General features: G+C 47.5%; 1 protein-coding gene and 2 long non-coding RNA genes across 4 annotated transcripts in view; 2 read left to right on the top strand and 1 right to left on the bottom strand.

The window, feature by feature from the left end:
- The window catches only part of LOC309853212, a 45,667-nt gene extending 39,478 nt beyond the window's left edge, over nt 1–6,189 (top strand). The window contains exons 3-5 of one of the 2 annotated variants that reach the window (XR_014305574.1): nt 1,844–2,002; nt 4,321–4,488; nt 6,104–6,189. This is a non-coding gene — a long non-coding RNA (uncharacterized lncRNA). The remainder of the gene's footprint in view (nt 1–1,843; nt 2,003–4,320; nt 4,489–6,103) is intronic. The other variant, XR_014305573.1, reaches the window with a different exon arrangement.
- The window catches only part of LOC309853205 (polycystin-1-like protein 2), a 160,645-nt gene that overhangs the window by 21,795 nt on the left and 111,364 nt on the right, over nt 1–27,486 (bottom strand). The window contains exons 18-32 of the mRNA XM_082711039.1: nt 26,687–26,818; nt 24,757–24,942; nt 23,066–23,190; nt 21,923–22,049; nt 21,130–21,261; nt 18,244–18,466; nt 17,463–17,656; nt 13,820–14,050; nt 11,751–11,852; nt 9,400–9,578; nt 7,565–7,711; nt 6,083–6,282; nt 5,213–5,430; nt 4,256–4,472; nt 302–530 (exon numbers count right to left, since the gene is read on the bottom strand). Of these exons, the coding sequence (XP_082567165.1) occupies nt 302–530; nt 4,256–4,472; nt 5,213–5,430; nt 6,083–6,282; nt 7,565–7,711; nt 9,400–9,578; nt 11,751–11,852; nt 13,820–14,050; nt 17,463–17,656; nt 18,244–18,466; nt 21,130–21,261; nt 21,923–22,049; nt 23,066–23,190; nt 24,757–24,942; nt 26,687–26,818 (2,642 nt within the window). The remainder of the gene's footprint in view (nt 1–301; nt 531–4,255; nt 4,473–5,212; nt 5,431–6,082; nt 6,283–7,564; nt 7,712–9,399; nt 9,579–11,750; nt 11,853–13,819; nt 14,051–17,462; nt 17,657–18,243; nt 18,467–21,129; nt 21,262–21,922; nt 22,050–23,065; nt 23,191–24,756; nt 24,943–26,686; nt 26,819–27,486) is intronic.
- LOC309853213 overlaps nt 9,575–27,486 on the top strand; it is a 42,568-nt gene continuing 24,656 nt past the window's right edge. Inside the window, exons 1-3 of the long non-coding RNA XR_014305577.1 lie at nt 9,575–10,270; nt 12,469–12,547; nt 13,805–13,997. This is a non-coding gene — a long non-coding RNA (uncharacterized lncRNA). The remainder of the gene's footprint in view (nt 10,271–12,468; nt 12,548–13,804; nt 13,998–27,486) is intronic.

Raw genomic sequence — 27,486 nt, 5'->3', positions numbered from 1 at the left:
CAGCACGTACCCTCCCCAGTGTCCATAACCCCACCACCCTCTCCCTATCCTCCTCCCCGTGGCCCCCCTCAGTTTGTTTTGTGACATTAAGAGTCTCTTATGGTTTGTCAGAAATAATCCCTGAAAGTATAGTCTTTGGCTTATCTCTCTTTAAAAGGATCTTTAGAATTGAGGAAATATATTATTCATATTATACATGTGATCTGGGTGAACATCCTTCCAAGGTGGCCAGGGGTATAGTCTTTCTGCAGGCACCCCACTGGGGGGCAGCGCCCACTCAGCACCCAGGGGAGAGGATTACCTGGTATATGCTGGGGGTGGGGTGCCCAGCTGTCCCCCCAGACAGCCCTTCAGCATCTGCAACTGGCTGAGGGCCTGGGCGTGGCTCTGGCTCTGGGGAAAGCCACAGGGCCCCACCAGCTGAAGCTCTTGCTCCATGTGCTCCAGCTGAAGGTAGAGACACTGCTTGTAGGCATTGTCCTTCTGAGGGTCACTTGGGCCCACCTCTGGCATCAGGCATCGCATTTGTTCTGGAGGACAGGACAGAGAACATTAGCTGGTGCTGAATGCCAGAGCCGACTGCCTGCCATTGAACAACGTTAGTAACAGCTTTCAGTATTGAACACTTCCTATGCACCATGGCATGAGAGATCTAGTAAGATGGGCAAAGTTACCAGGTTTCCATGGCCAGTTAGGATTCATACGTTCCTCTTTCACCTTTTATCAAGGGCATTCTCAAAATTTCTGTACACATCGACAGAAGAGAACAGAATAAGTATCTATCACCTGCTGCTGCAAGCACCAACCTTTTGCCAATATTGTTTTGTCTCTGCCCCCTCCCCTGACTTTCTTCTTTTTCTGGAATACCTTAAAGCAAATCCTAGATATGGTATTAGCTTATCAGCAAATATTATTTTAAGGATTTTTATTATTGTCAGAGAGAGTTCACGCACAAACAGGGAGAATGGCAGGCAGAGGAGAAGCCAGCTCCCTGCTGAGCAAGGAGCCCAATATGGGACCCAATCCCAGGGATCATGACTTGAGCTGAAGGTAGACGCTTGACCTTCTGAGCCACTCAGGCATCCCAGCAAATACATTATTATTTTAATATACACAAGATTTGCCTGGTGCCAAAGATAGTGTTAGTCTTAATCTTTTGCTTTCAACTTCTTTTTATTATGAAAAATGTTAAACTTAGAAAAGTAGAGTAATGAGACGAACCTGCACACACACTCACTACTCATGACCAGTTGTGTTTCCCTGGCACCCAGCCACCCATGATTGTGGCATCCACAATCATGTGGATGATTTTGAAGCAAATTCCAAGGCCCGGGTCATGTCACTGATATTTTAATTTTAATATGCTTCTAGAGAATGTAGGGACTCTTTTTAAAATTAAAACCATAATGATGTCGTTATCAACATTTAAAATGAGTAACGATAATCCCTTAATAGCGTGAAATACCCAGTGAGAGGTCAAGTTTCCCCCGAATATCTCATGAGTGTTTTTATACAGTGGTTTGTTCAAATTTCAGCTTTCTAAAAAGTTTTAAAACAAACAAAGGTGTCTTTCTGTTTTAAATTACTCATTGTGGGGCGTCTGGGTGGTTCATTGGGTTAAAGCCTCTGCCTTCGGCTCAGGTCATGATCCCAGGGTCTTGGGATCGAGCCCCACATCAGGCTCTTTGCTCAGCGGGGAGCCTGCTTCCTCCTCTCTCTGCCTGCCTCTCTGCCTACTTGTGATCTCTTTCTGTCAAATAAATAAATAAAATCTTAAAAAAACAAAATTACTCATTGCAAGAAAAAAACCCTGAACATATCCACTATTCCTGATTCCTTCTAGGGGAAGCTTGGGCTTGCCTCCCAGAGCAGTCAGTGTCCAGGCTGATTGGACCGGTGTTTGCAAGAGGAATGTGAAACCAGATATGGGAGGTGGCAGGAGAGAGCACACTCACCCCACGGCTCCTCTGCAGTCACTAGTGAGACGTGAATGAGTGGGAAGGTAACCAGCACTGTGGAGAAGCGTGCAACTGGGCTCGGGTTAGAGGACAGTGAAGGTCTGGGACAACATCAACTCTGCCTCCCTCTGACTCAGGCCTCTTCCCTTACCCTCCTTACTGAAGCCACAGCTGCAGGTTCTGACATCAACAGCTTTCATGCTGCAAGCCCTCTGGCAATGTTTCTGGAAGATACCATCACTCCCAATCAATTGTAACACCGCTTACTGAATAACCTGCTTTGTACCAGGCTGGGTTTAAGTTTTCCTGTGTCTTATGACCTCATTCAGTCCTCAGAATGAGCCAAGAGGCAAAGTGGATCAATACTCCCATTTTACAGGGCAGGAAGCTGAGTCATAGGCTGAGCAACTTGTCCAAAGTTGCACAGCTACTGTTGCAGCAGGGAGAGCCCTAGGGCCTGGCTGACTCAAGAGTCCCTGTTTTAAGGCCTCTGCTATGAACACCAAAGTCCCCAGACTCAAGGCTAGGAGTCCAGTCCAGGCATTAGCAGAGCTCCTGCAAGACAGCCTTCATGGGCAGCCCAAGTCCAACTGTCTGGGACAAATCCTCCAGGGTGGCTGGATCATGGAGGTCAAGATGGGGCTGACCATGGGGTCAGCATGACCTGGCCAATAAGGATGTGGGATTTTGTTTTGAGGGCACTGACTCTCAACATTAAGTGTGCTCGAAAGTCACCTGAGTGACTTGTTAAAACTGCAGATCCCGACCTCAGTCCCAGAAATGTAATTCACTACATCATTGTGGCCAACAGTTTATGAATTCAAATTCCCCATTCTGTAGAACTCATCCATGTCTGTGTTCTAAAGAAGATTTAGACAGTGATCAGCCTGGTGTATCAAAAATGGCAGCATTCTTAACCCACACCAGCCATTATGATAGCCACTGGCCCCATTAATTGATTGAAATTAAGAAGAGAACAGCAGGGGCACCTGGGTGACTCAGTTGGTTGAGCAACTGCCTTTGGTTCAGGTCATGATCCTGGAGTCCCAGGATTGAGTCCCACATCGGGCTGCCAGCTCTGCGGGGAGTCTGCTTCTCTCTCTGACGTTCTCCCCTCTCATGCTCTCTCTCTCACTCTCTCTCTCTCTCTCAAATAAATTTCATAAAAATCTTTAAGAAAAAAAAAAAAAAAAAAGATGAGCACTGCAGTTTTCCAGTCACACCAGCCACATTTCAAGTGTTCAGGAGCTACAGGGGGCCTGTGGCTTTCATACTGCAGTGCAGAGATGCAGAACATTTCCAGCACTGTGGGCAGTTCTGTTGGACAGCCTGGTCTGAACACTGGTGGCATTGATGTGGGTGGAAGATGGACAGGAAAGAAATAATGGTACTAAATTCTAGCTGAATACTCTTTGAAAAAGCTCCAAGTTTGAGACCTGCGATCTCTCTGCCAAACAGAACAAGTGTTAAAAGGATGTTAAAGACACACTTGTACCAAACTGAGATTTGCTCCTGGAAAGTCTGGAACAGAATGGAGGAGGGACTTTTTCACTCTACAACTCAGTGTTCTTTAATGTTTTTACTGTCCTGTCCATCATCTTGTGTCCTTCCCCTCACATTTGGAAATGGATCTGGTTTGACGTTGCATCCCCCAATGCTTTACAGAAAAGGAAACTGAGGCACAGAGAACTGAAGTAACCTGTCCAAAGTCACACAGCCCATTAATGGCAGAGCCAGTACCCAGAGTTACCAGGCTGGCCAATGCTGTTCTTACCATATAGGAAAGACCAGCCTGCCTTTTTGCTTTGTGCTTTCCATAATGATCTCCTATGCTGACATCACCCCATGCATGTTTGCTGCATGCTTTCTGTGTGTTGTACAGGGCCAGGCACTAGAGAAACGATGGAGACAGAACAGTCAGATGGCTTTGACCTCACAGAGCTCACAGTCCAGCAAAGTTGGCTGCAGACTTTAAACAGCTCTTCCCACGAGTCATGATTTGGCAGGGTGGCATAAAAGCAATGCAAGAGATGCTTAGGAGATGCTAAGAACATTCCAGATGGAAGGACAAGATGTGGGATGGTCTTTAGTGGGAAGGCAGCTTGGTGTTGTGAAGAGAGCGGGTTGCCTGTGTGCAGAGAGAGGGAAGTGATGGCAGGTGGTTGCAGTGGAGGTCGGTGAGGGAGGAGACCCTGTAGGACATGTTCACTCCCTAGTGATACAGAGCCGGCCCTGAGTCCTGTATCCACCTGGTCCAGATGTGCCCCCTTTCTCAGCTCAGAAACATAATGACTTACCTTTTGCTCGTAGAGACCCAAGAGGGAGCATTAAAGGGTCATCTCTCTGTCTGGCTTCCTCCCAGAGCTCCGGCCCTGCCATGTTCTGCAGACAGACGACTTCCTGCACCAAGGCCAGAAGGTGATTGATGTCCATCAGCGCTGCTGAGTCCCAGCCGGAGGCAGGTGATGGCACCTTCAGAGCTTTCAACAGCGAGCTGACGAGTCTCCACATATCCTGCCAGTCAGCCCAGGTAGGGTAAGGGGAACATGAGCAAAGGTGAGGGAGGCAGTATCGTGGTTAAGAGCGTTCACTCTGGGGCTTGGCAGTCTGGGTTTGAATCCCAGCTTTGCCCACAGACATGATGTTGGATCACCCTGAGCCATTTCTCTCTAGGATTTGAACTGACGCATTCCAGGTTGTATTTCTCAAAGTGCGTCATGTAGTAGGTGCTTAGGAAATGTTTACTGAGTGCATGAATGCAGAGGGAGTCCCTTCTCTGGCTTTCCAGCTGTGATCTATGATAAAGGTATAATATTGTGTACACACTATGTACCCAAAAAGTGTGTGTATATATGTAGGTGTGTGTATGTGTGTGTTCACGTGTGTGTATGTATGTCTATGGTAGGTGTGCGTGCATATGTATGTGTGTACATGTACAGGTGTGCAAAGGCATATATATGTGTGTTTGTGTATGCCTTTGTATATGTATGTGCGCATGCATGTATACCTGTCTATAAGTGGATGCATATATACACATGCACCTGCACAGTGTGTATACATGTGTGCACACATGTGCCCAACTGAACATGCATGCATGTGTGCGTGCACACATGTGTGTGTCATTGATGAATCTTGGAGGCTGAGGCTGTCATCCATCATGGGGTTGCCAGATCTCAAGCCCCAGTCCTCCCCCAACCATTTCTCATTTCTGCCCAGACCAGAGTGCCCCCACACCGTCAAGGTTGAAGACATGCCTTGGTCACCACTTCAAGTGTCAGAAGGCCATTCTCCATGGGCTGTTGTGAGGAGGCCAGGCTAGGGGAGCCCCTATCCCATTTCTCAGTGTTCTGCTCCTTAGTGACCCGAGGACAGGTGTTTCGAAAGATCTGAACGATTAAGAGATTGATGGGGAACATGAGGAGAGAGCTCTCCAGTCCAATCATCACTTCCTGCCAAGTGAATTCAATTTTACCTAGGACAGAGGAAGAAAGGGGTTCATGGAAACGTTTTCTCCACCACTTCCAGAAGTGGGTGTGCAGTAAAGACTGACCTTGCCCAAATGAGCCTGGCCCTTGAGTGGCTCCTGGGAGGTGACCTTTAAGCTCTTGGGATGTTCTGTCTAATAGATACACCTTGTTTACCCGAGGTCTTGGGCCACACGGTATAGTCTATGTTAACAGTGATTTATGGTGTGGGCCTTCACCACACAGTGTCACCTCAGTCTCTGGAGGGGCTACTGGCTAAGGTCAGGCATGCGGGGGTCAGCCATGTCTATGTGATCAAGCCCCAGTAAAAACTCTGGACACCAGGGCTTAGGGACAGTCCCTTGTTGGCAATACTCCATGTGTGTTGTCACACATCATTGTTGGGACGACTGACCATTGCCACTGCTTCCCTGGGAGAACACAACTGGAATTTCTGCCCTGGTCTCCCCTGGACCCTGCCCCATGTGCCTCATTCTTTTCCTGATTTTAATTGTATCCTTTTTTCTGTAATGAGCATAATGGTGTTCCTGACTTCTGTGAGTAGTTCTAGAGACTTCTTGAACCTGAAGGTGGTCTTGGGACCTCTGGAATTGTGTGACACCCACTGACCACTAGCTGTGTCATGACATCGGGACTTACCCAAGTCCATCTTTTGTTCAGCTGGGTCCTTGGGAACACCCCAGAACATGATGCTGGTCAGCATGGTGCAGAGGAGCAGGGAGAAGCAGCAGGACACCCTCTGGACACGGGTGAAGTTGCTCCGAGCTGCGCAGCTGAAGATGGAATACCAGATGTGTCCATCCTGGAAGCCCGTGGACGTCTTCATGAAAAACAGGTGCCTGTGAAAAGGCAGTGAAAGGGGGCAGAGATGGGAGAAGACTGGTCTCTTTGGAACAATCTTGGGATAAGAGGGAGGTGTTTGCTTCTAGATTTATCCTCTGTTTTCTCTCATGTGGAAAACATACAGCATCTTAACATTACTTAGTTAGTGATGGGGGTTCTGAACAGAGGAGGTTGGAATCCTAGGCGGCCCTCCTACCTGCTGTGTGTCCTCGGGCAAGTTACTTTACTCTCTCTCTGCACGTCAGTTACTATCTGTCAAATGGGGGTTATAATAGAAACTGCCTCATGTGATTTCTGAAAGGATTAAGTGATGATTTTTGTACGGCATTTGGCAAAGTAGCCAACATCTATGTGAGTGTGTGTCAGTGTTAGCCATTATCACTTTTGTTGTAATTTTAATATAATCCTATAACTAAAGTATTATTAGGGTTATTATACCTAGTGCATTAGATGATATTGGTTAAAAATCCCAGGCTTTAGCTTCAGACTCAGTTTAAGAGAATCAAAATTGCAAGACAGGGTTTCTGAAAATGGTACCATATTCTCCTTAGGCATCTCTGTTAGTCTAGGATTTTGGTCCCGAATTTAGTCTAACCACAGGACTTACAAGGGGCCCCCATTCACCTTGAGATTGTGTGGAACTGATACTCCCGATTGGTGCCCATTCTGGTGGCTGATGCCAGCACCCCTCAGACTTGCATGGTACTTTGACTGTCCCACAGTCTGTGCTGTGGGAGTGGCCTGGACTCAGTAAAGGTGCATAAGGAGAGAGGTCGGCTGTCAACAACAGTGATTTCCACGTGATTGTTCTACTCAATATTCTGCTGATAGTTCCACAAATATTTGGTAAGCCTGCTTTGATGTGTTTGACCAGAGGTAAGAGGAAGGAAGGAAAGCTAAGGGACACACATGCTGAAACACCTATGTAGAGTAAAATTGATTGAAGAAGGAGCCTCAGATGGGCAGACATGAAATCACCATTCAAACCACTCTGTTCACTCATATGAAACATATTATTCTATTATTCTATGTTCTGTGTAAGGAAATATGAATAAATGTTCAACCATTTCACCACCTCCAAGATAATTCTGTGTCAGAGGGTCTGTATCCCTCCAGAGCCCCAACAAGAGAAACTGGTCATTAATGTCACACGCTTGAAGCTACCGAGGCACGAGAGCTGAAACGTGACTTTATTCTGCTTCAGATGGATTGTGATGCATCTTCCCTAGAGACGAAAAAACATGATAAATAGCATTTGCTTACAAAAAAAAAAAGTACCTGAATTGTTTCCTGTCCTGCTCTGTGGCCACTGGAAATACTTTGTCAAGAACACAGTCTCCAACATCAATGGACAGCCACGAGTTGCAGAGGAAATGCCACTTCTGGTCCCTAGCCAGGTCATGCACCAGCACCCGGCTCACATACCTGGGGAAGGGACCCACACTTCTGAGGACAGTGTTGAGGGTGGGGGTGAGGCTTCTTTGGATACAGTGAGGGTTAACACCATTGCAAACCTGAGTTTAAGAACAAGAACTCCTGAAAAGACAGATTTTATATTTTTCTTCCTTGTTCTTGGTGCCTTGACCAAAATGCCCCAATCAGGGGGCAAAGTGGCCTCACGTGGGAGCTCAGCTAGTGTGGAGAGCCAGCTCTTGGAGGCTGCCACGTTTTCACAGATGTATGCTGCAAGAGGGTGCCTTCTGAAACTATTAGTCTGGCTGCAGGCCTGCAAGTCCAGGACCAGAGAGAGTCCAGAGGCCTGGGAGAAAAGCCAAGCTGTCTACATTGTGGGCATTCAGGGAGGCACGAACACAGGTACACAAATGCTGGTCTTCCTGCAGGCGCACACCCAGGGCGTGAGCCATCTAGTTTAGACTCAGGACTTCATGGGTGTCATCTAACCTGATTTAGGTCTTTGAGACCTGGGGAAGAAATGGAATGATCTCGCCTCTGCTGGGATGTCAGATGCAGGAGCCACCATTTCCCCAGTTGCCTTATGGCTGATAAGAATAGCGATTAAAAAAAAAAAAAAAAGAACAGCGGTATCAAGGGCCCCTGTTTACTGAGTATTTACTGTGTAATAGAGACTATGCTTGAAAGCTCCAGATATGCATTTTCTCATTTCCAGGAAGACACCTCTGTTGAATCTCACACCCTCCTGGGGAGGCCAACATCCAACGACTGATGGGTGCAGTGCCTGGGTGTGATCAAGACCTGGGCATCCCAACCCAACTCGGGATGCTCCAGAGCTCCCCAGGGAGGTCAGCCAAGCTGTTGTGCTGCATCAAAGCTCTTCTCCCTCTGCTCATCCTGCTTCCTTCTCTCCCTTCCCAGGAGCTGGTCCTAGGTACCCTGCACCCTGAACTCTATCTCAGGATCTGCTTCCCAGGAACCAACATATAGCACTTAAAGTAGTAATGTTTAATCCCTTAGGTAAGTTGAAGATATCAATAGAAGTACTCTGTTTTTCTAAAGTTGCAAGCCACTGATGGGTGGTCAGGCTGGAAACGACTCATTTAGGTCACTAGTTTTGGCCTCACAAGCCAAATAATCCTCAGGTGGATTCTCATCTCCGGGTTTGCTGGCTCTCTGACCTTGGGGAAGTCACTTATCTTGCCTAAGTTTAAATTTTCCCACCTGTAAAACAAGAATGAGAATACTTGCCCTTGAGGAGCCAATGAGAAAAGGGCACAGAAACGGGAAGGCTTAGCTTAATGCTCAGAGTGGCAGTTGTTCTCACCTCTTCTACTAAATAACCAGCTCAATGTCTCATTTAGTCTCCTCTTCTTGGGCAAGTTTACCTTCAAAATGGGCATCTATCCCCATTTTACAGATGGGGAACTGGGGCCTAAATGAAGGTCAGTGCTGCAAATGTGTCAAGAGTGGAGCTAGTACTGGACCCCAGGCTTGCAACCTCTAGGCCTTGTCCTAGCTACTGATCCAGGCGGTGAGGCTCATGGGTGGTTGGGACTCTCTAACCCCTTGTGTCTCTTTCTGTGAAATGGGGATCCATTCTGTGTGTTTGAGGAGGGTTGTGAGGATTAGCCTGGCAGCAAATGCACAATGCCCAGCCTTGGTGTGGCACATAGTGGGTTCTCATGGTGTGCCCTTACCAGGATGGCTGGTCCCCTGAGTTGTCGTGCCACAGCCGCAGGCTCCTCAGTTCCCCCAGGGGGAACATGGTGGAGAGTAAGAAGACATCCACTCCTCCTCGCTCAAAAACTGGGATGTCAGGGTCTGACAGGTGGTGGGGTTCACTCTCTCCATCCAGGCCATATAGGGTGACAGTCACCTGAAATTCAGAGACGAGGAATGGCCAATTCCACATGATAACCAAGCCCCGGTGGCCGTGTTTCATTGGAAGGATCCAAACCCCAGTGAAAACCAACCTTGCAAGGCCCCTTCATTCTCTCCTCCCTTCCCATCTTGGACCTGCCTGAGCTATTTTTCAGGTATATGAAGATTTAGGATAACACTGCCTGCATTTTTGTCTTCAGCATGAATTAGAAAACACTTCTCGGCAACCTTTTTAAACTTTCATGTTTGTTTATAAGGGCTCTAGTTTAAGAACTGGTTCCCCTGCCCCAACAATTCTATTCCCAGGGTCTCCCAACATGCCTGGGTGCCTGGCACTGAGACATGAATGCATGAGAGCCCATTATTTCATAAATACATATTTCTAGGCCCCACTCCAGACCTACCAACTAAAAGTGCTGGGAACAGGGCCCAGGAATCTGCTTTTCTGCAGTTATCCAGGTGATGCTGATGAACATGCCTGATTTCCTGAGCCAAAGAGTTGCAGTTCTGTCACCTGTGCTTGGCCCACATCCCTCAGCCTCACTGCTGCAGTGATCCCTGCACCCATGTCCAGCTGCCAGCAGCTGCATTGCTTTCCTGGAGGTTCTTGGGCTCAGAGTGGAGACTGGAAGTGCCAGAGAATTAATGGTGCTGTGAGCTGTCCTTCATCAACAACTCATGGGATTGGTGGGTAAATAAGCCAGTTCCCTTAGCCATTAATGGAGATAACTTTGAGGCCCATGCTGTTTACTATTTTCCATAGTCCCATTGTGGGATTAGCTGCAGCTGCCCAGATAGGTAATGGGTTGGCATCCTTCACTGGTTCTGTCCCTTCCTTGTCATCTTCTCAGTCCTCTACTGGGGTGTCTAGGATCCAACACCACCCCCTGCCAAATCAACTACTCACACTCAAATCCTTGTTTTCACTCTGTTTCCACCACAGGGTTTCTCCACAATAGACATTCTGGACCCAATAATCCCTTGCTCTGGGGGCTTTCTTGTGCGCCATAGGATGTTTTGCAGCATCCCTAGCCTCTGGCAGATACCCATACTAAGACAATATGAGATTAAAAAGTGACTGCAACTCTCCAGAAAAAGAATTGGCTTATGGGTTGCAAGTTTTCACTCCTTTCCTATTAAGATGGACTATTGAATGTTTAAAGGAAATGAGAAGAATGTTTCATTAGATGGATGAAATTAATTCCTATTGTTATTCCACAAGTAGTTACTGAGCATTTACTCTATGTTAGACAGCTGGTTGAGGGCCCTAAACACAGCAATAAATCAAAATAAAACAATTTTTAAAATGAAAGTAAAACAAATGCATAAATAAAAATAGGATTTAAAAAGTAAAAAGACAAATGCTCCACTCTAATGAATCTTACTGTTATTAAAAAAAAAAAAATAGAGCTTTCTCCAGGTTAGTATACACAGTGCCAGTGGTTCTCCAGCTGTGTTCCACGAGGCCCTCAGTTTTAGTAAAGGAAACTTGAAAACTACTGCAGAGGACAGTATATTCTGATGAGTGATGTGGCACAGGCCAGACTTAACTAACAATGGTGAGACGTTACAGAGACAACCTGCTATATGTTCCACAGCTAAATGCTCAAGAACCTCAGAGAATTTATAAACGAGTGAAATAGTTTCTTCACTACTTCTAGTCATCCTGCTGAAGGATAGATGGCTCAGCCTGACCTCTTAGCTAGATGCCTGCTAATCAGTTTGCCTAGAAAAATGTAACTCAAGACCCATTGCTTTCAAACGGTACGCATATTTTCTTTCTTTCCTTTCTCCCTTCTCTCTTAAAAATTCTGTTTCCTCTTTATTCATTGATAGCAGTTTACTGACTGTTCTTTATATGTGAGCAGATTTGCATGTAGGTTACCAACTAACTGAGTTATTCTTTGGTAGGGATAAGGGAGATGACCGGTGGCACGGTGCTAGACCCCAACTATTCCTTAACCTATTCTCCTTTATCTTTTTAAATATTGGGACTTGGAGGGGATGTTTTGTTTGGCAAAAGATTCTTTCCTTTAACAAAACAAAAACAAAAAGAAATGAAAAAAACAATTTGCAACACTAAATCCACTGTGCTAAGGCAACTCAACAGTGGACCAGCAAGTGCTTTGTAGGTGGGACATACTGATCAACTTGCATGGTCACGTACCTTGGAGGAAGTAGCTGCCCCTCTCCGGTGTCCAGTGTAGACTGTCACCAGGTAGTGGTACTGGGCAAAGGGATCATTGTCCTCCAGCACTGTGACCTTCACCTGGACAGAAGGATGGCATTAGGAGGGCCCTGTTCAGGGGGTTCATCCACTGCACGACAGTTAAGAGGGGACTGGTCTTCGTGACAAAGGGATAGAGCAAAATTATGTATGTTATTTATCCATTCCATTAGGTGAGAACAAGTAAAATAAAAAGCTTTTTGAAAAAGTACAAAATGCATCTAATATTAAATAAAGCTCAAAATAGTCAAACTGGAAATGAACTTGGCATTAAGTTGAGACTCTGTTCAATATTTGATCTGGTGAATGACACAAATTCTGTTTATGGAGAATTTCTAACATTGGTGACCAGACTGGGACTCCAAGGGAATCTAAAGGGAATGAACATAAGGATGATTTAGCAGCAAAGCAAAACAAAGCCAGACTCTGTAGATTGATGAGCCGCCCAGATCTCCTGCCAATGGAGGGGTTGTTCCGCCAGATTCAGGCATGCAAGAGCCACCTCCTGCTCTCCTGGAGAGGCTGACACACAATGGCAAATTGATGTGGTGTCTGGGTGTATCAAGACATGGGCATCTTAACCCAACTCAGGGCGTCTCTGGAGTTCCCAGTTCAGATTCTCTCTCTGCTCATCTTGTGTCCTTCCCTCCCTTTCCAGGGGCTGATCCTAAGCACTTTGTGCAACACTGAATGCTCAACTCCATGGCAGAGTCTGCGTTTTGGGAATCAGCCTACAGGTGAGGCACTTAAAGTATGAATGTTTAATCCCTTGAGTGGATCGAAGACAGCATTATAAATGTTGCAGCTACTACTAAGGTTCGTGCCACCTTAACTTCCTAGTAGGTGTTGCTGTGTTGGGGGAGGGTAGGAAATGGAGAATGTTTCAGAGCTTTGGGGAGTGCATCCTTGCATTTGTTGATGAGCACAAGGTACACTCTTACTCAAGACACACAACATTTTATTGAAGGCTTACTAAATGTCAGACATGGTGCCTATATTGGAAAAATAATCAGAATTTTGTTGTTGGCAATTTGCTGTTTGAACTCACTTCTATTCTGAGACCTGTCTTATCATCAAGTAGGTCTGGGTTTGAATTCTGGCTTCAAGGAGGTGGCTTTGGACCAGTTACTTGCCCTCTCTGGTCTTTGGTCTCTTTTAATCTGTAGGAAGATTTTTGGTCTCTTCTACTCTGCAGTAAATGGGAGTGGGGGTCTCAGAAGGCCTGGGCTGTCCAAACTCTCCACATTTCAAAGAAAGCCCTGGCTCTTGGGCAGCTCCAAAAAGATAATCTCTATGTCTTTAGAATATCCTGCATGATAAGTCTCTGCTGACAATGTGAGGGCTTTGGGTCATCCTGAAACAGTCTGACCTCTGGATGGTGGTGGTGATGGTCAGTGGTTTGCTTAACCAAACTGAGTCATATGAGCAGTCCAAATGTATATGACTGACCCCCCACTTAAACCCTGGGCACCAGGGCGCAGCTGAGTTTCCCCTGTTGGCAGCTCGTCTGTCCTGTCACACGCCATTGCTAGGAGAATGAAGTATGTCCACACAATCCCACTGGGAGAGTACAGCTGGAAGCTCTTGCTGGATCTCTCCTGGACCCTTCCCTTTGCTGAGTATAACCTGCATTGTTCACTGTAATAAACCATAATCATGAGTTTAACAGCTTTTCTGAATTCTGTAAGTCCTTCCAGCAAATCATTGAACTTGAGGAGGGTCTTGGGGACTCTCAACACAGTACCTTCTTCTTAGAGCTGTGGGGGAGCATTAAATGGGATAATCGCTGGCATATAGTAAAACCTCAATGAAGGATCAGTAACAGAATCGTCCGGACAGTTTGATAAGAAACGCCATTTTACATTTAAGGCTGGCAAACTGGCTTGCGTGGGACAACACGGGTTTGCTGCTAGCCCTTTGGCTCCCCACCTGGGCTCCATCCCTGGAGATTCTGAAGGGAACACCTTGCTTCTTCCTCCCCTCCCCTTCCTAAGGTCATGCAGCCTCACCTTGGCCTGATCCTGAGCATCCTTCCTCCTTGCCCAGATCACCACCAGCACGTAGGCCACACAGAGGCAGCTCACGGTGGTCACAACCACAGGGTTGTCCTCGAAGGTGGCAAAGAGCTCGGCAGTCTGGCAGACGTCAATGGCGTTGGGCATCACCAGGAACGTGCTTCCAAAGAAGGTGAGGTGGTTGCAGAGGCAGTGTGTCTGAGAGTGGGTGGTCCGTGGCCCTACCTGCAACCCCAAAGAGGCCCTGGTGGGGATGCCAGCATATCTTTGGCATGCTCCAGCCCAGGGGAGGAGGACGCTGCTGTGAGGGGGCACTGGGAAGACCAGCTGTAGGATTCCCTTGAGCTTTTTTATTTAACTAAAAATTTTTAAATGCTGCAATGTTATCTAGAGCAATTTATACCCATCATTCTCAGTGGGCCAGTCTTCTCTACCCTTTTAAAGAACTAATATGGGTGAAGTTGAAGTTCCCTTTGCCCACTCTCCATGAGCAGCCATTATCACAACTTTGATACGTATCACTCCAGTATATTCTCTGCCTGATGCTTACTCACTGGACAGATATACATGTCAAGTGCTAATTCTAGGTCAGGCAACATGCTGGATGCTGAGAGGAAATCTGGGGTAATCAGATCATCTCAGTTCCCCAGGGACTTTCCTTCTTCTAAACATGAAAGTCCTGTGTCCTGTCCAGTGCTGTGAACTCAGGGACCAGGCATTTTATGCCCACATGTTTGCCTATGGGATTTCCCAACCCTTCCAGCATGAGAGTCTCTCGAACACTGGGAATTAATCTGCTCATTCTCTTGTGACAGTAATGGTACCTTTAGTATCTTTGAGAAAATATATAAGCAGTAATTCTGCCTTTACCCTCTGAGAAGGTCCTATAGACGATAGATTTGGAGCTTTCTTCGGCCGTTTATAGAGAATTTGGTGCTGCTTTTCCACCCAAACTTGATGATCCCATTTACTTATTTATGGTTCCTCAGTGATCTTTATATATCTATATCTATATCTGTATCCATATCCGTATCTTTGTCTGTATGAGCATCAAATACATATTGTTGGATTCATATAACTTTTGGTCTTTGACATGCTCCCATATTCATGTATGCTAGTATTAGTAGGTGTATATTTCAATAACATAATAAGGACCTGAAAACCCCCTAATCTATTCAAAAGCTAGAAACGTTCCAATAACTTACATCTGGCTAAATGGTCCTCCTTCAGTCTGTCCTCCCCCTCCTAGCAACCACCCAAATCCCACATTCACTATTTCCCTGATTTCCATTTTATATGTAGTTTTGTCTTCTCTATGTTCAGATTGTTCAACATAGCAATCACTTTATGCTGAGCACTTAACTGTGGGCCAGGCACCACACTAACTACTTTCTCTGCCTGTCTCGTCTAGTCCCTGCCCCAACTGTAAGTGGTAGCCACCTTTTATCCTCATTTTCAGATGGGAATGCTGAGAGAGGTCCAGTGACTTACTCAAGGTCATCTGGCTGATATTGATGAAATGTGATTAGACCCAGTCTGTCTGATGGCAGAGCCCATGCCCCAGCTGCTGAACCATCCCCCTTTCTGAACATCAGGTCTCCGAGGACAGCCTTGTAGGACATCCCAGGCCAGCAGCGTGGGCGTCAGACAGCTGCTGGGAGTGAAGGCTCTGGAAGGTTGCAGCACATCCAGTGTCTTGTTAATGAGGTACAAAGGCCTCTATTGCAAGTGTGGGGAACATGCTGTCTCTTGGACATGTTAATGCACCCATGTCTTTTTTTTTTTAACAATATTTTTTTAATTTTTATTTTTTTTTAAATTTTTAATTTATTTGACACAGATCAGAAGTAGGCAGAGAGACAGGCAGAGAGAGAGAGAGAGAGAGAGGAGGAAGCAGGCTCTCTGCTGAGCAGAGAGCCGGATGCGGGACTTAATCCCAGGACCCTGAGATCATGACCTGAGCCGAAGGCAGAGGCTTAACCCACTGAGCCACCCAGGCGCCCAATGCACTAATAGGCACTTGGGGAGCTCTGAGTGGTGGACAGAAGCCAGGGCAGGAGTTGACAAAGAAGCTGAAGCTGTGGCAGAATCAAACCCCAAAGGAGCTTGGTGCGAATCCCCTTTTGTAGCTCTCCTGGGGCCTGGCTTCTTCTTCTTTTTTTTTTTTTTTTTAATTTTTTAAAGCACTTTTTTTTTTTTAAGATTTTATTTATTTATTTGACAGAAATCACAGGTAGACAGAGAGGCAAGCAGAGAGAGAGAGGGAAGCAGGCTCCCTGCTGAGCAGAGAGCCCGATGCAGGACTCGATCCCAGGACCCTGAGATCATGACCTGAGCCAAAGGCAGCAGCTTAACCCACTGAGCCACCCAGGTGCCCCTGGGGCCTGGCTTCTTACACGACTTGTGATCACTGTCATTTGATCCTGTATGCCATTTGCTTCTTGGCTATGCTCCCTGCCAGACTGAAAGCTCACTGATTTTTCTAACCATTGTATTGCTACTGCCTCACACATGTGAATATTTTTTGAATAAATGGAAGAAGGTATTTATGATCTAGTAGATGGAGACAGATGTGTGATAAATTTCAGCTAGATGCAGAGCTTACTGTTCTTGGGGACAGTGTGAAGTGCTGTGGAAGTCCAGCAGAGGGAGACCCCCGATGTGTGGAGACTCTGAGTAGGTAGCATCAGAGTGGGAGATCAAAGGGTGAATAGGAGTTTTCTGGGCAGGGTAGGTTGTCCCCGGGGGAGAGAACAGCATTTGAGGAAGGGGTAAGAGGAACAATAATGCCCCAGAGATGGTCTCTGATGGCCTCTAAACCAATGTTTGGACATGTCATGGGTAGAGCTGAGCTGAGCTGACCTGAGATAGTAATCTGATCGCAGTTAATAGAGCCATATGCTATCCTGGGACTTGGTGAGACAGTGCCTAGAGCTCTGGAGACAGACAGACTTGGGTTTGAGTCCCAACTCTCCCACCTGCTGGGCAAGGGATTTGGGGTAAATGTGTTGACTTTCCTGAGCCTTTGTTTTACCACCTATAGAATGTAGAACCTATACCATCTTAGAGATTATTGTGGAGATCTCATGAGGTAATACAAGTAAAGCATGGAACATAGCACCTGGCATAGAATAAAGGGCTCAGCTCTGAGTTCGGTTCCCTGGAGAGGACACCCTGGCTCCCCAGAAGCCCAGAGTCAGCAGGGATTCCCAGTTATTTTTCCATTTGTTTAATGGTCATTTGTTCCCAATGACAGCACACTGTTCCTGAGTTGTAGGGTTCCCAGTTCACTGAGGGAACAGACATGGTCTCAGTGGCCTCCTGAGTAGATATGAAATGAATAGTGCTGTGTTTAGTGCTATGGAGGAGTGGATGTTTGTACCAGGAGAGCTTATAGTGGGAAATCTGACTTAGCCAGGGTAACACTTTCCTCAAGGAAGTGACACTTGTGGCAGGATCTGAAGTTGGAGTTAACTAGATTGGGGAGGAGGGGCATTCTGGGCACAGGGAATAGCGTAGACAAAGACATTGCTGGAGGGGTGCAAAATGGCCACCAGAGCCAGTGAAAGGGGACCCTATATGAGCTGGACATACCCAAAAAAGCTGCTCTATCTTCTCCTTTGTGTCCTTTCCTTACCTGGCACCCAGAGTTGTCCCAAGTCCCATGGACCTCATCCCAGAACACACAGTGGGACAGGAAGGTGGTAATGCCAACTGTGAGGTCCCTGCCAGTGGTCAGCTCCAGGTCAGACTCGGGGACAACGGTCAGATAGTAGACACCTTCTCCAAAATGCAGGTCCTCTGGGTTCAGGATCCAAGTGGACTGCCCATCTGCAAAAAAGAGGGATCCAGGTCAACCTGAAGCCTCATGGTGCCTGGGGCTAATGGCATGGAAGAGAGGAACAAAGGTGAGCTGGAAGGGAAGCTGATCTTGACGGTCTCTCTGATGTCCTAGGAAATCCCTTTCCCCACCAAGACTTGGGAGCAGAGGAGCGGAGGCACTCCCCAGGTCAGTGTGCAGAGCACACCTGCCAAGTCAGATAGATAAGGGCTCAAATACTCACTCTGCCTCTTCTTGGCTGTGTGAGTTTGTATTGGTTACTTAACCTCTCTTGTCTTATCTGGCAAGAGGAAATGTCCTTAGTGCCTATCCCAAGGACTGTAATGAGGATTATGAGGTTGGTTCTATAAGTGCTTGTCAGTTTCTTCAGGGCATGTAGTATGTGCTCACTTAATGTTGCCCAAAAAAATCATAATGACAACAATAGTAGCAGTAATAATAACATCAAAAATATCAGCACTGAATATAACAAATCATTTTGCTTTTTCTCTATAGTTTCTGATTCTCACGTTTTAAGTTGGTCACCCTCTCCCCATCCCCCAGGAAGCTCAAGAAGCTGGCCCAGTTGTTGGAATACCTGCAGTAGCCACTGGTGGAAGTTGAGCTCTGGCGTCATAGCTGGTCTCATTGGGGTGGTAGCCATAGCTCAGGCTGAGTATGAGTGGGATATCAGGTCTCCAGTGCAGTTGAATCCCCAAAGCTGCCCCATCTGAAGTCAGGTTCACCCACAAAGCTTCAGGACTGGTCAGGTTTAACACAGTTGGCTCACCATGTCCTTCCGAAAGCCTCGGCAGCAGGATCTGTTATCAAAAACTGTCAAATCAGGGGTGTGCGGGGCTGAGAATGCCAGTGATCTTCAGGGCTGCTGGACAGAGCAGGGCAGGGGGAGCACCTGGGGAACTGAGATCCACTCTGTGCTGTGCTCATTCTGTCAGTTTCCCGGGGCTGCTTAAGTAATGACCACAAACTTGGTGGCTTACAACACCACTGATTTGCTATCTTACAGTTCTGGAGGCGGAAGTCCAAAATCAGTTTTATAGGGGCTGATGTTGGCAGGCTTATGCTGTCTGGATGTTCTAGGGAAGAATCCCTTCCTTGCCTTTTCCAGTTTCTGGAGGGGCCCATGTCCTTTGGCTCATGGCCCCTCCTCACATCACCCAACCTCTTGCTTTTGTCATCAAATCAGCCTTTTCTCATCCGTAGTTAACTCTTCCTCTGTCTGTCTCTTGTGAGCACCCATGATGACATTGGGCCTGCCTAGGTCATCCAGGATCATCTATCTCAAGATCCTTAATCACACCTGCAGAGTCCATTTGGCCATGTCAGGTGGTAAATCCATGGGCTCAGGGATGAGAATATGGACATCCTTGGAGGTGCTGCTATTAACCTACCACGCTATGTACCATGGTTTGGGGCTGCATCTGCACAGAAAGAGGGGAGACTTCTAGTTTGCTCAAAGGTGCTTTGTGAACTAGCGGTCATGTTGATGACAGTGTCAAGCAAGTAAAGTGTTCGTTAGAAGCACAGGCCCCAGAGGCAGAGAGCTCTTTTGGGATCTCAGCTCTGTCCTATGTGGGCCCTGGGACATCTGGCCGATTAACAAGCCCCTGTGAGCCTCAGTTTCCTTGTCATGAAAAGAACACATACATTCATTGATGGTATTAAAAATGGTATCACATACAAAATACTTAGCCAAGTGCCAGGTACACAGTAAGACTAAAAAATTAGCAGCTGTTACTATTCTGCTTTTACTTGTAGATTAGAAGTTCTCTTAACCACTCTCTATTTAATTAGCTTTCCAGATTAACTGATGCTCTGTGTTCCCTTTTTAAAATAGACTGATTGATGCCTACCATGCACTGTTTACTCCTGGTGGCCTTCTGTGTTAGACGTGGGCACGGTCCAACCTGCTTCCCCTTCCAGGAAGGACCTGCTACATAGTCACAGGGAGTGTGACCAACAGACAGGCTCCAGCTGGCAGTTCCTTAAGAGTCAGCCCTGGCAGCAGAGACCTAGCTTGTCTGAGGCACACCCTCCCTGGGGCCACCTGTATCCAGTGGTCAAGAAGAAGGTACAAGGCTCTGACACACTGACCTGCTTTGGGACACTTTTTTCATTTGTACCTGTGGGATTTAAATTTATGGAGATGTCTGAGTGATGACCTGGAGGGGCCAATGCCACTGAAAGAAGAATTTATTACTTACGTTTCCTGAGAGGAGGAGACCACAATGCCATGCAGGGCCAGAGGAGAAATACCTGGTTAGGGGGCAGGAGCAGGCCCAGGGGAACGCTCAGGTCAGGGCTGTTACTGGGTTCTCCACGGGAAAAGCAAGGCAGGGCAGAGTAAACCCATTTGAATAATTTTGGCAGTGTTGGGACTATAGGGATGGTCTCTGGTCACTTGGAACATGGACTCAGGATGGTTTAGGATAGGAAATGTTGCCTTGGTGTGTGAGAGTCAGATAAAGGGGCTGGTTGAGGGTATGGACTTGGGATTGGTTAGTCTGCATATGAAAGGTGTGCCCTGGCAAAGAAAGCCCTTTGCTATCTGAAAGGATGGCTGGCCTCAGTAGGGGCCAGTTTCTTTCTTAGCAGCAAGATTTTTAAGATATCAGAATATCAAAAGTTACAAAAAAATAAAAAGCTGATTAATACAGGCCCAATAGCTAATAGTTACTACAGCGCTTCCCTCTGGCTTGACTGCGTCTTTGTGAGGTCTGGATTGCAATCTGACCTCTTCTGCCCAGTTCTGCTGTCTTTCCCCCCTCTTCACAGCCAGGGTTGTTTACTGTTTCTAGCAAACATCTAGCACCCCAAGCTCTTCCTCAGTACCTGCTTCCAGAGAATCCAGCCCATGGTAGCTCTCCCCTGCCAGCCGAGGTGTGTGCTCACCAACCAACACTTACATTTGATCCCAAAGCTGCTTATGTTCATTGTACTTGTGCTTGTAAAGGTCCATTTTAGATACATTTCACGGAGTGACAGAGAGTGGCAGATTAGTAGTGTGAAAAGAATTATTTGCATAAGAACTTAAGTCGAATGCTTTGAGAAGACATAGGAAAGATGAATCCCTAAACATTGTTAGTGGTCACTGGTGAGGAAACTGGAAGATTAAAAAACTCACTAAAATCTCAAAAGAATCTGAACTCCTGTTGCACCATGGTGTGCTTATGTTTTTGCTTAATTTTAAAGAAAATCTGGCATTTTAGAGGCTGCCTTTTAAGGATGGTTTATATAATGAAGATGATTAAAATTCCAATCAACAGATTTAAAGAAACATTTCGATCGTACACCCAAAGATTGACAATGATATACATTTATAGTTTTAAGTTAAAATACAGTGTGTCACATAGCGTAATGACCATTCTTAATGATTCTCCTCTTTAATCAACTTCTGGTCCCAACCAAGTTGAAGAAGAAAACAGAAGTGACATGGACTTCTGACAGCACCCCCAACTTCTACCTCGATATTCTCTGACAGATTCTTCATGGCTATGAGATGTCCACTAGGGCTGGTCAGGCAGAGGCCACCAACAGTTCCACTGACATCAAAGCGACTCTGGGCCAGGAAGGGGCTCTTTGGGAAACTCATCACCTGAAACCAAGAACAAGGGGTTCTGGCCAAGGCCCCCAAGGGCTGGAAGGTGAATGCGTCCTTATGTGAATGATAAGGTTTCCTAAGATAGAACAGACAAGTGATCCAATGGGGTGAGTGAGGGACACTGCTGTTAGCTGTGTCTGGCCTTCCTGGTGTGTGTCTGCCCTCCAGGGCTGAGGACCCACTCAGACCTATAGAGCTTTGCAGCCAATGGACCATGAAGCTCTCCAACCCTTTCTTCTTGATAAAGGCAACGATTTTCTAGGTGAGAGATACTTGTCTGCCTTCTCTGGGGTTCAAGGATCACAGTCAGATGTGCCCTCACTTGGGAGCGAAAGGAGCACTGGGTTTTCCATTTCCTGCTTATGGAATGAAGTCTGAAGAGCTTTATTTCCAGTAACTAATTGAACCAAGGCTGCTGGAGAAATTCCACAATGCGGTGGAAGAAGGATGGACTTGGGTATCAGAAGGCCTGAATCTGCATCCCAGCTCTGTCACTTCGCTTGTGGCCTTGGGTGAGTCACTGAACCTCATCTGTAAAATGGGTATAGTAATACTACAGAACGGACAGGGTTGTTAACGAAACTGAGCAAACTCATGTGAAAGTGCCATATTAGCTGTAGAGGGCTGCTCCCAAAGAGGTTATTGCTGTTGTTACCCTGATGTCCACAGGCTCTGGGCGGTCCTCCATGGAGCCAAGATAGGAGGCAGCAGGCAGGATAAAGGTTGCAGAGCTGGCAGCTGCAGTGTGCACAGAGGAGCCTCGCCAACTCCTGGGCTGTGTTCTGGCCACAGGGTGAGAATAGAGGTGCCGAGGGAGAAAAGAAAGCCAGTGTCAGAGGAAAATCTCCTGTACTGCAGGGAACCCTGGCATTGCTATCGGAGTAGGTGGCTCTGTTTCAGTCCCCTTAGATGGTTCTGCGTGTTTGCATCAGTAGGAGCCACAGGAGAGGCAGCTGACGCCCCCAGCACCGGGTTGGAGGCTCTACAAGGGCAGGGCGTTAGCTAGCTTTGTTTACTGCTGCGCCCCCAATGCCCAGAAGAGCTCCTGGCATGTAATGTAGTCAGCACCTACTTTGTTGGATGAATAAATGAGCTTTGATGTGGACATTTCTCCAGGCTTATCCCCTCTACCTACTTGATTCTGATGTCATGGGCTTCTAGACCCATCTTCTCTGGCCTTTGCTGTTTTACAACTGATTAGGTTGAAGACCTATCTCAGACCCTAGCTCTGATAAGAATGCTGGTTTGGGAAACTGTCCCTGGCCCCCAAGAGGGTAATCCTGGCACAAGGAATCATAGAAGGGTGCTCACTGCAGGGGTCCCAGGAGTGCCTGCCCCTGCTTATCAGGTGGAGGCATGCGGGTGGGGGTATCCTCAGGTTCTGGAGGGCATAGTGAGAGACAGGCGCTCTGTAAAGGATTGCCAAGGCCAGAGCATCCTGAATCCCCACAGCTCTGTGGAACAATGGGTTTGGCCAGGCGCACTGGGAACGTAGTTAAAAATGGGCAGGCCTCCTTCATTCGGCCTCCCTCCCTGCATGGCTCCAACATGACCCATCTTTCAGGACTTGTGGGTGGCTCCAAGATGGGACTTGGCACTCACCAGCTCCCTTCCTACGCTGTGCAAACACCCAGACCTTCTCTCAGTGAAAAGCCCTCCCACTTCCAGCTCCCCTCACATCTCCCACTTCCAAGGCTGGTCTTCTGGGCTCTGCTCGTCACAACGTCTTGGGATGTGGGTGTGGACCGAGCCAGGTCAGGGGACAAGCTTTCTTGGGGACCTCAGTGCACCTGGTTACCTCTTTGTGTATATGGAGATAGAGGGGTTGGCCAGAGTGATTGGGAGGTCCCCAGGCAGTGTCCCCAGAAGGAGGGCATCCTGCACATGCTCCACAACTCTGAGCAGCTGGGGAATGGAGGCCATCTGGAAAAGAAAGCAGGGGATACTGCTGGAGACCTGTCTCTGTATGCCACCTTTGTTTACTGTCACCATGTTAGTGTGGGACCTTCAGCAGAGACGGGGACAGGGCAGAGGAGAGAGGAAGGGACAGCACGGCTGTTTACTGAGTGCCAGACTCAGTGGGGAGTGAAAAATAAGCATTTATGAAGGTTCCAACCCCTTTTGGAATGTGAATCCCTTTTCATCCTCAGAACAACTCTGGGAGGTGAGTGCGATCTCTATACCCATTTGGCAGATGGGAAAACAAAGGCACACAAAGGTTAAGTGACTTGCGGAGGTCACATGTTGATAAAGGCAAGTTCCAGGACTCACAGGCAACCAGGCCTCTGGCTCCCGAGTCTGTGCTGAGCTATCCCGCTGTGTGCCTCTGTGGTGCTTTCTCTGTCCCTGAGAGCCAGCCACAACCCAGGTCTTATTTGTGGCAGATAAAAAACCACAGGCAGAGCCATTTCAAGGGTCACCCAGACTGCTCCTCACTACACCCAGACCCCCAGATGAGGCTGCAGCCTTGCCACAGCCAAGGCTGGTGTGAGTGTCTGAGAAGGGCCGGATGTCCGCATAGATTGTGTGTGTGTGATTGAGTGAATGTGAGTATGTGCGTGTTTGAGGGTGACCTGTGAAGATAAGGAATCTTGTGTCCGTGAGTATTGCATGTTTTAAGTGTGTGATTGTGTGTCTGAATGTGAATGTGGGTTTGAGGGTGCGTGTGAGTAGTAAGTGTTCGAACATAAATGAGTGTATGTGCTTTTTGTATGTGACTCGCATATGTGAGTCTGTTCATGTGAGTGTGTGTGGCTGTGTGGCCATTGTGAAGATATGAGATAAACGTGCATCTCTGTGAGTGTGTGCAAGACTGTGTGCTTCAGGGCACGTGTGGGAGTATAAGTGAAAGCTTGTAAGAGTGTATGAGTGTGAGTGAATGTGTTAGTGTTTGTGGATATGTGTGAGTGCATGGGTTTAAGTGTGTGAGTGTGACTGTGTGTGTGTGTTCCCCACATGCTAAAGGACTCTGGAGCAGCAAGAAAAGGTTGTCCTGCTCCATCATGATGCCGTCCTAAGAGGCCCTCCCCCCACTGCACCCCGTGAGGAGTGCTGGGGCTGCACGAGACCGTGCCTCATCTGCTCTCACTCTACGGACTGCCTCTCTTCTAAAAACATTCTCTGTGGGCTAGGCATGTGATCTCTCCAGTTGGCAGTTTATCTGGGATGAGGTGGAATGCCTCAATTTACAGATAAGGGGTGAGAAGGAGGGAAGTTATGTACCCTGCCCAAGTCTCAAGGTTTGAAAGCGATGGAGGCAGGATGAGAAGTTAGGCTGCCTCACTCCAGAGCCTTTGCTCTGCCTTCCAGAAGCTCTGGTCTCTGTAAATTTTTTTCCAGCTCCCCAGAGAGGACTTTAACCTCTGAGCCTCAGTTTCCTTATCTGCAAGATGAGGAGAAAGATCCATCTAGAAAGGCTGGTGTGAGCTGCGCATATGGTAGCTGGGTAGCATGTGGGCATGTCATCCACCTCTGGGCTGAGACACCTACCTGGCTGCCCTTGGCCTCTGCAGGCTCTTCTCGTCCCTGGAAGCTCAAGGAGGCTTCCAGCACACTTCCCACAGCCTGAAACAGGTCCTTGGTGGCCGCCTGGCGCCTCTGGTCTTCAGGCTGGACCTTGGAACTCACTGCCAACAGGGCTTCACTGGCATGCTGCAGAGCCCAGATGGCCTCCCGCTGGTTTCACCCAAGGGAGAAGGAAAGGCAGCATGAGCCCCTGCCTGATAGACCATCCCCTGCACCATTCAGAGGACAAGGGCTGCAAGAGAGGGGAGCGAGGTGGGGAGACAAACTAGGGGAAATCTGGGCCCGTTGCACAGGCTGCCTGTGTCACTGACTTGAGGTCAGGTTCTCCTTCCCTACAATGTACTAAGTTACTTCAGGAGAGTAGCCTCGTCCATCTCGGAGGCTTTCCAGGGTGCCCTGCACAACGCCTAGCCCACAGCAGTAAACGTTCGCTAACCGAGGAGATGGGCGGCAGGATGGGCGGCTGGGGGATGGATAGATGGAAGGATGGATGGACAAGACGCTTATTCCCGTTTTGTAATTCTGTCTGTATTTGTGAAACCGTGTAAAGCCTTGCTGCCCCAGTGCCCTGAAAGAGCCGTGAGGGCAGAGACAATGTCTGTGTTACTTGCTGAATTTTTTTTTTTTTTAACTAAAAGAAATATTTTCATTGCAATCTACTTTACGGGCATTCCTTTTTTTTTTTTTTTCCTAAGATTTTGTGTATTTATTTGACAGACAGAGATCACAAGCAGGCTGAGAGGCAGGCAGAGAGAGAGGAGGAAGCAGGCTCCCTGTGGAGCAGAGAGCCCGATGTGGGGCTTGATCCCGGGACCCTGGGATCATGACCTGAGCTGAACGCAGAGGCTTTAACCCACGGAGCCTCCCAGGTGCCCCCAGGCATTCTTTTTTATAATGTGACTTTTTAAAACTTTTTTTATTAGTTATTTTTATTAACATATAATGTATTATGTGCCCTGGGATACCGGTCTGTGAATTGTCAGGCTTACACACTTCACAGCACTCAGCAAGTATATGCTGAGTGTATATTCTTGATGCACAGTATGTGCCCAGTACCTGGTATATACTAGACATTCAGGAAGCATTTGTTGAGTGAATGAGTAAATTCATGCACGGACAAGTAAATGGAAGGGTGGAGGAATGGGTGTACACAGGCACTGAATAGATGTATGCACGTGGAATGGATGGATGAGCAAATGGGTGTGTCAGTGGCAAGTGTGACGTTAATAGCATCATGGCCCCAGAAATAAAGTTCAGCCTTGCTGGCCTCAGGATGGAGAATCTGAAAGGCACAACCTGCTGACAGTAGGTAGAACAGAGCCAGGGTAAGGTCTCCCCTATTACTGACTTAGGGCTTCTTTTTTTTTAACCTTTAGCTACAATAACACTGGGAGCATGGTGATTTAGTTTGAGTCGTCCAAGAAGCTGAGCCTGAGCCACAAATTTAAGATGTGGGCTGGCAGAGTGACTGGTGAATCAGGGTCGTAGAAGAAAGAAAGGCAGGACTTGGCAGCTGGACATCAGTCTGATATGTACTAGGGAACATGGGAACATATGAAACGGGGAACATGGGCAGGTTAGCAGCAGCATCTGGGCACACACTTAAATGTCACTCAGTGATAAGAGTCAGCTACTCCTTTGAGGTGCCACTGGTAGGGGAGGGAGTGGGTGTATGAGTACACAGGCTATGGCATCCAGAATAAGATACAGGAGCTGCAGGAGGACATCATCCCTCCCTTGGCACCACCCATGCAGGACCCTTAGAAACAAGAAGGTTGAAGCCTCACTGACCCTGTGATTGAGGGACCTTCGACCTGGGATGAGTTGTCATTTACCCACTGAGGAGGAATGTGTTGCATGACTTGGCCTGAGACAGCAGATAGGCCTCACTTACCTGGGCCTTGGGCGTGAGCTCCTCAGGGGGGTGGGTCACCTCTCTTAGCACCTGGGCCAAGCTTTGTATCCGCTGTATGTCCCCCAGGGTGGCAGGGACCGCAGACAGTGACCCCAGCACATGCTCTCTGACCTTGATGCAGAGGGAGGAAGATGGGGAGAGGAAATGTAATTCCAGTGGCTTGATGAAACCATTTCAGAAAGATCTGGAGTCAGGGCAAAGGACTAGGCTCATCTGGGGTTTTCCAAAAGCTTTTCCAAAGCCAAGAGACCTCTGTTTGCTTTGTTGGATGTGTGGTGTGCAGAGTGATGGCCTCCCAAAGATGTCCACATCCTAATCCCTGAAACACACCAGTATGTCACCTCATAGGGCAAAAGACACTTTATCAAATTGTTTTGGAATTTTCTGTTTTGTTTTGTTTTTTATGTACTCTCTGCCCTGAAACTAATAACCTGAAACTAATAACCCTGAGATCAAGAGTCGCATGCTCCTCCTACTGAGCTATCTAAAGGCGCCTGTTTTGGAATTTTAATGAAGTTAAGGGTTCTGAGATGGGAATGGATCTGGATGAACCAAGTGGGACCAATGTAGCCACAGGGGTCTTTGTAAGAAGGAGGTAGGATGATCAGAGTCAGAGAAGATGTGTGGATGGAGGCAGAGGTGAAGAAGAGGCTGGAGGAGGAAGGGAAAGGGAGTGAGGAGGGTAAGCTGGGGGAGGGGAGGGAGGAGGCGTTGGAGAGAGGAGGAGCGAATGGGGGAAGGATCTGAAGGTGCTGAGCTGCTGGCTTTGAAGATGGAGA

The sequence above is a fragment of the Mustela nivalis genome (genome assembly GCF_964662115.1).
Source record: "Mustela nivalis genome assembly, chromosome: 18".
In the NCBI taxonomy this organism is placed as follows: Eukaryota; Metazoa; Chordata; class Mammalia; order Carnivora; family Mustelidae; genus Mustela; species Mustela nivalis.
The sequence above is the reverse complement of the archived record's forward strand: the minus strand, read 5'-3'. Positions and strand labels throughout refer to the sequence as shown.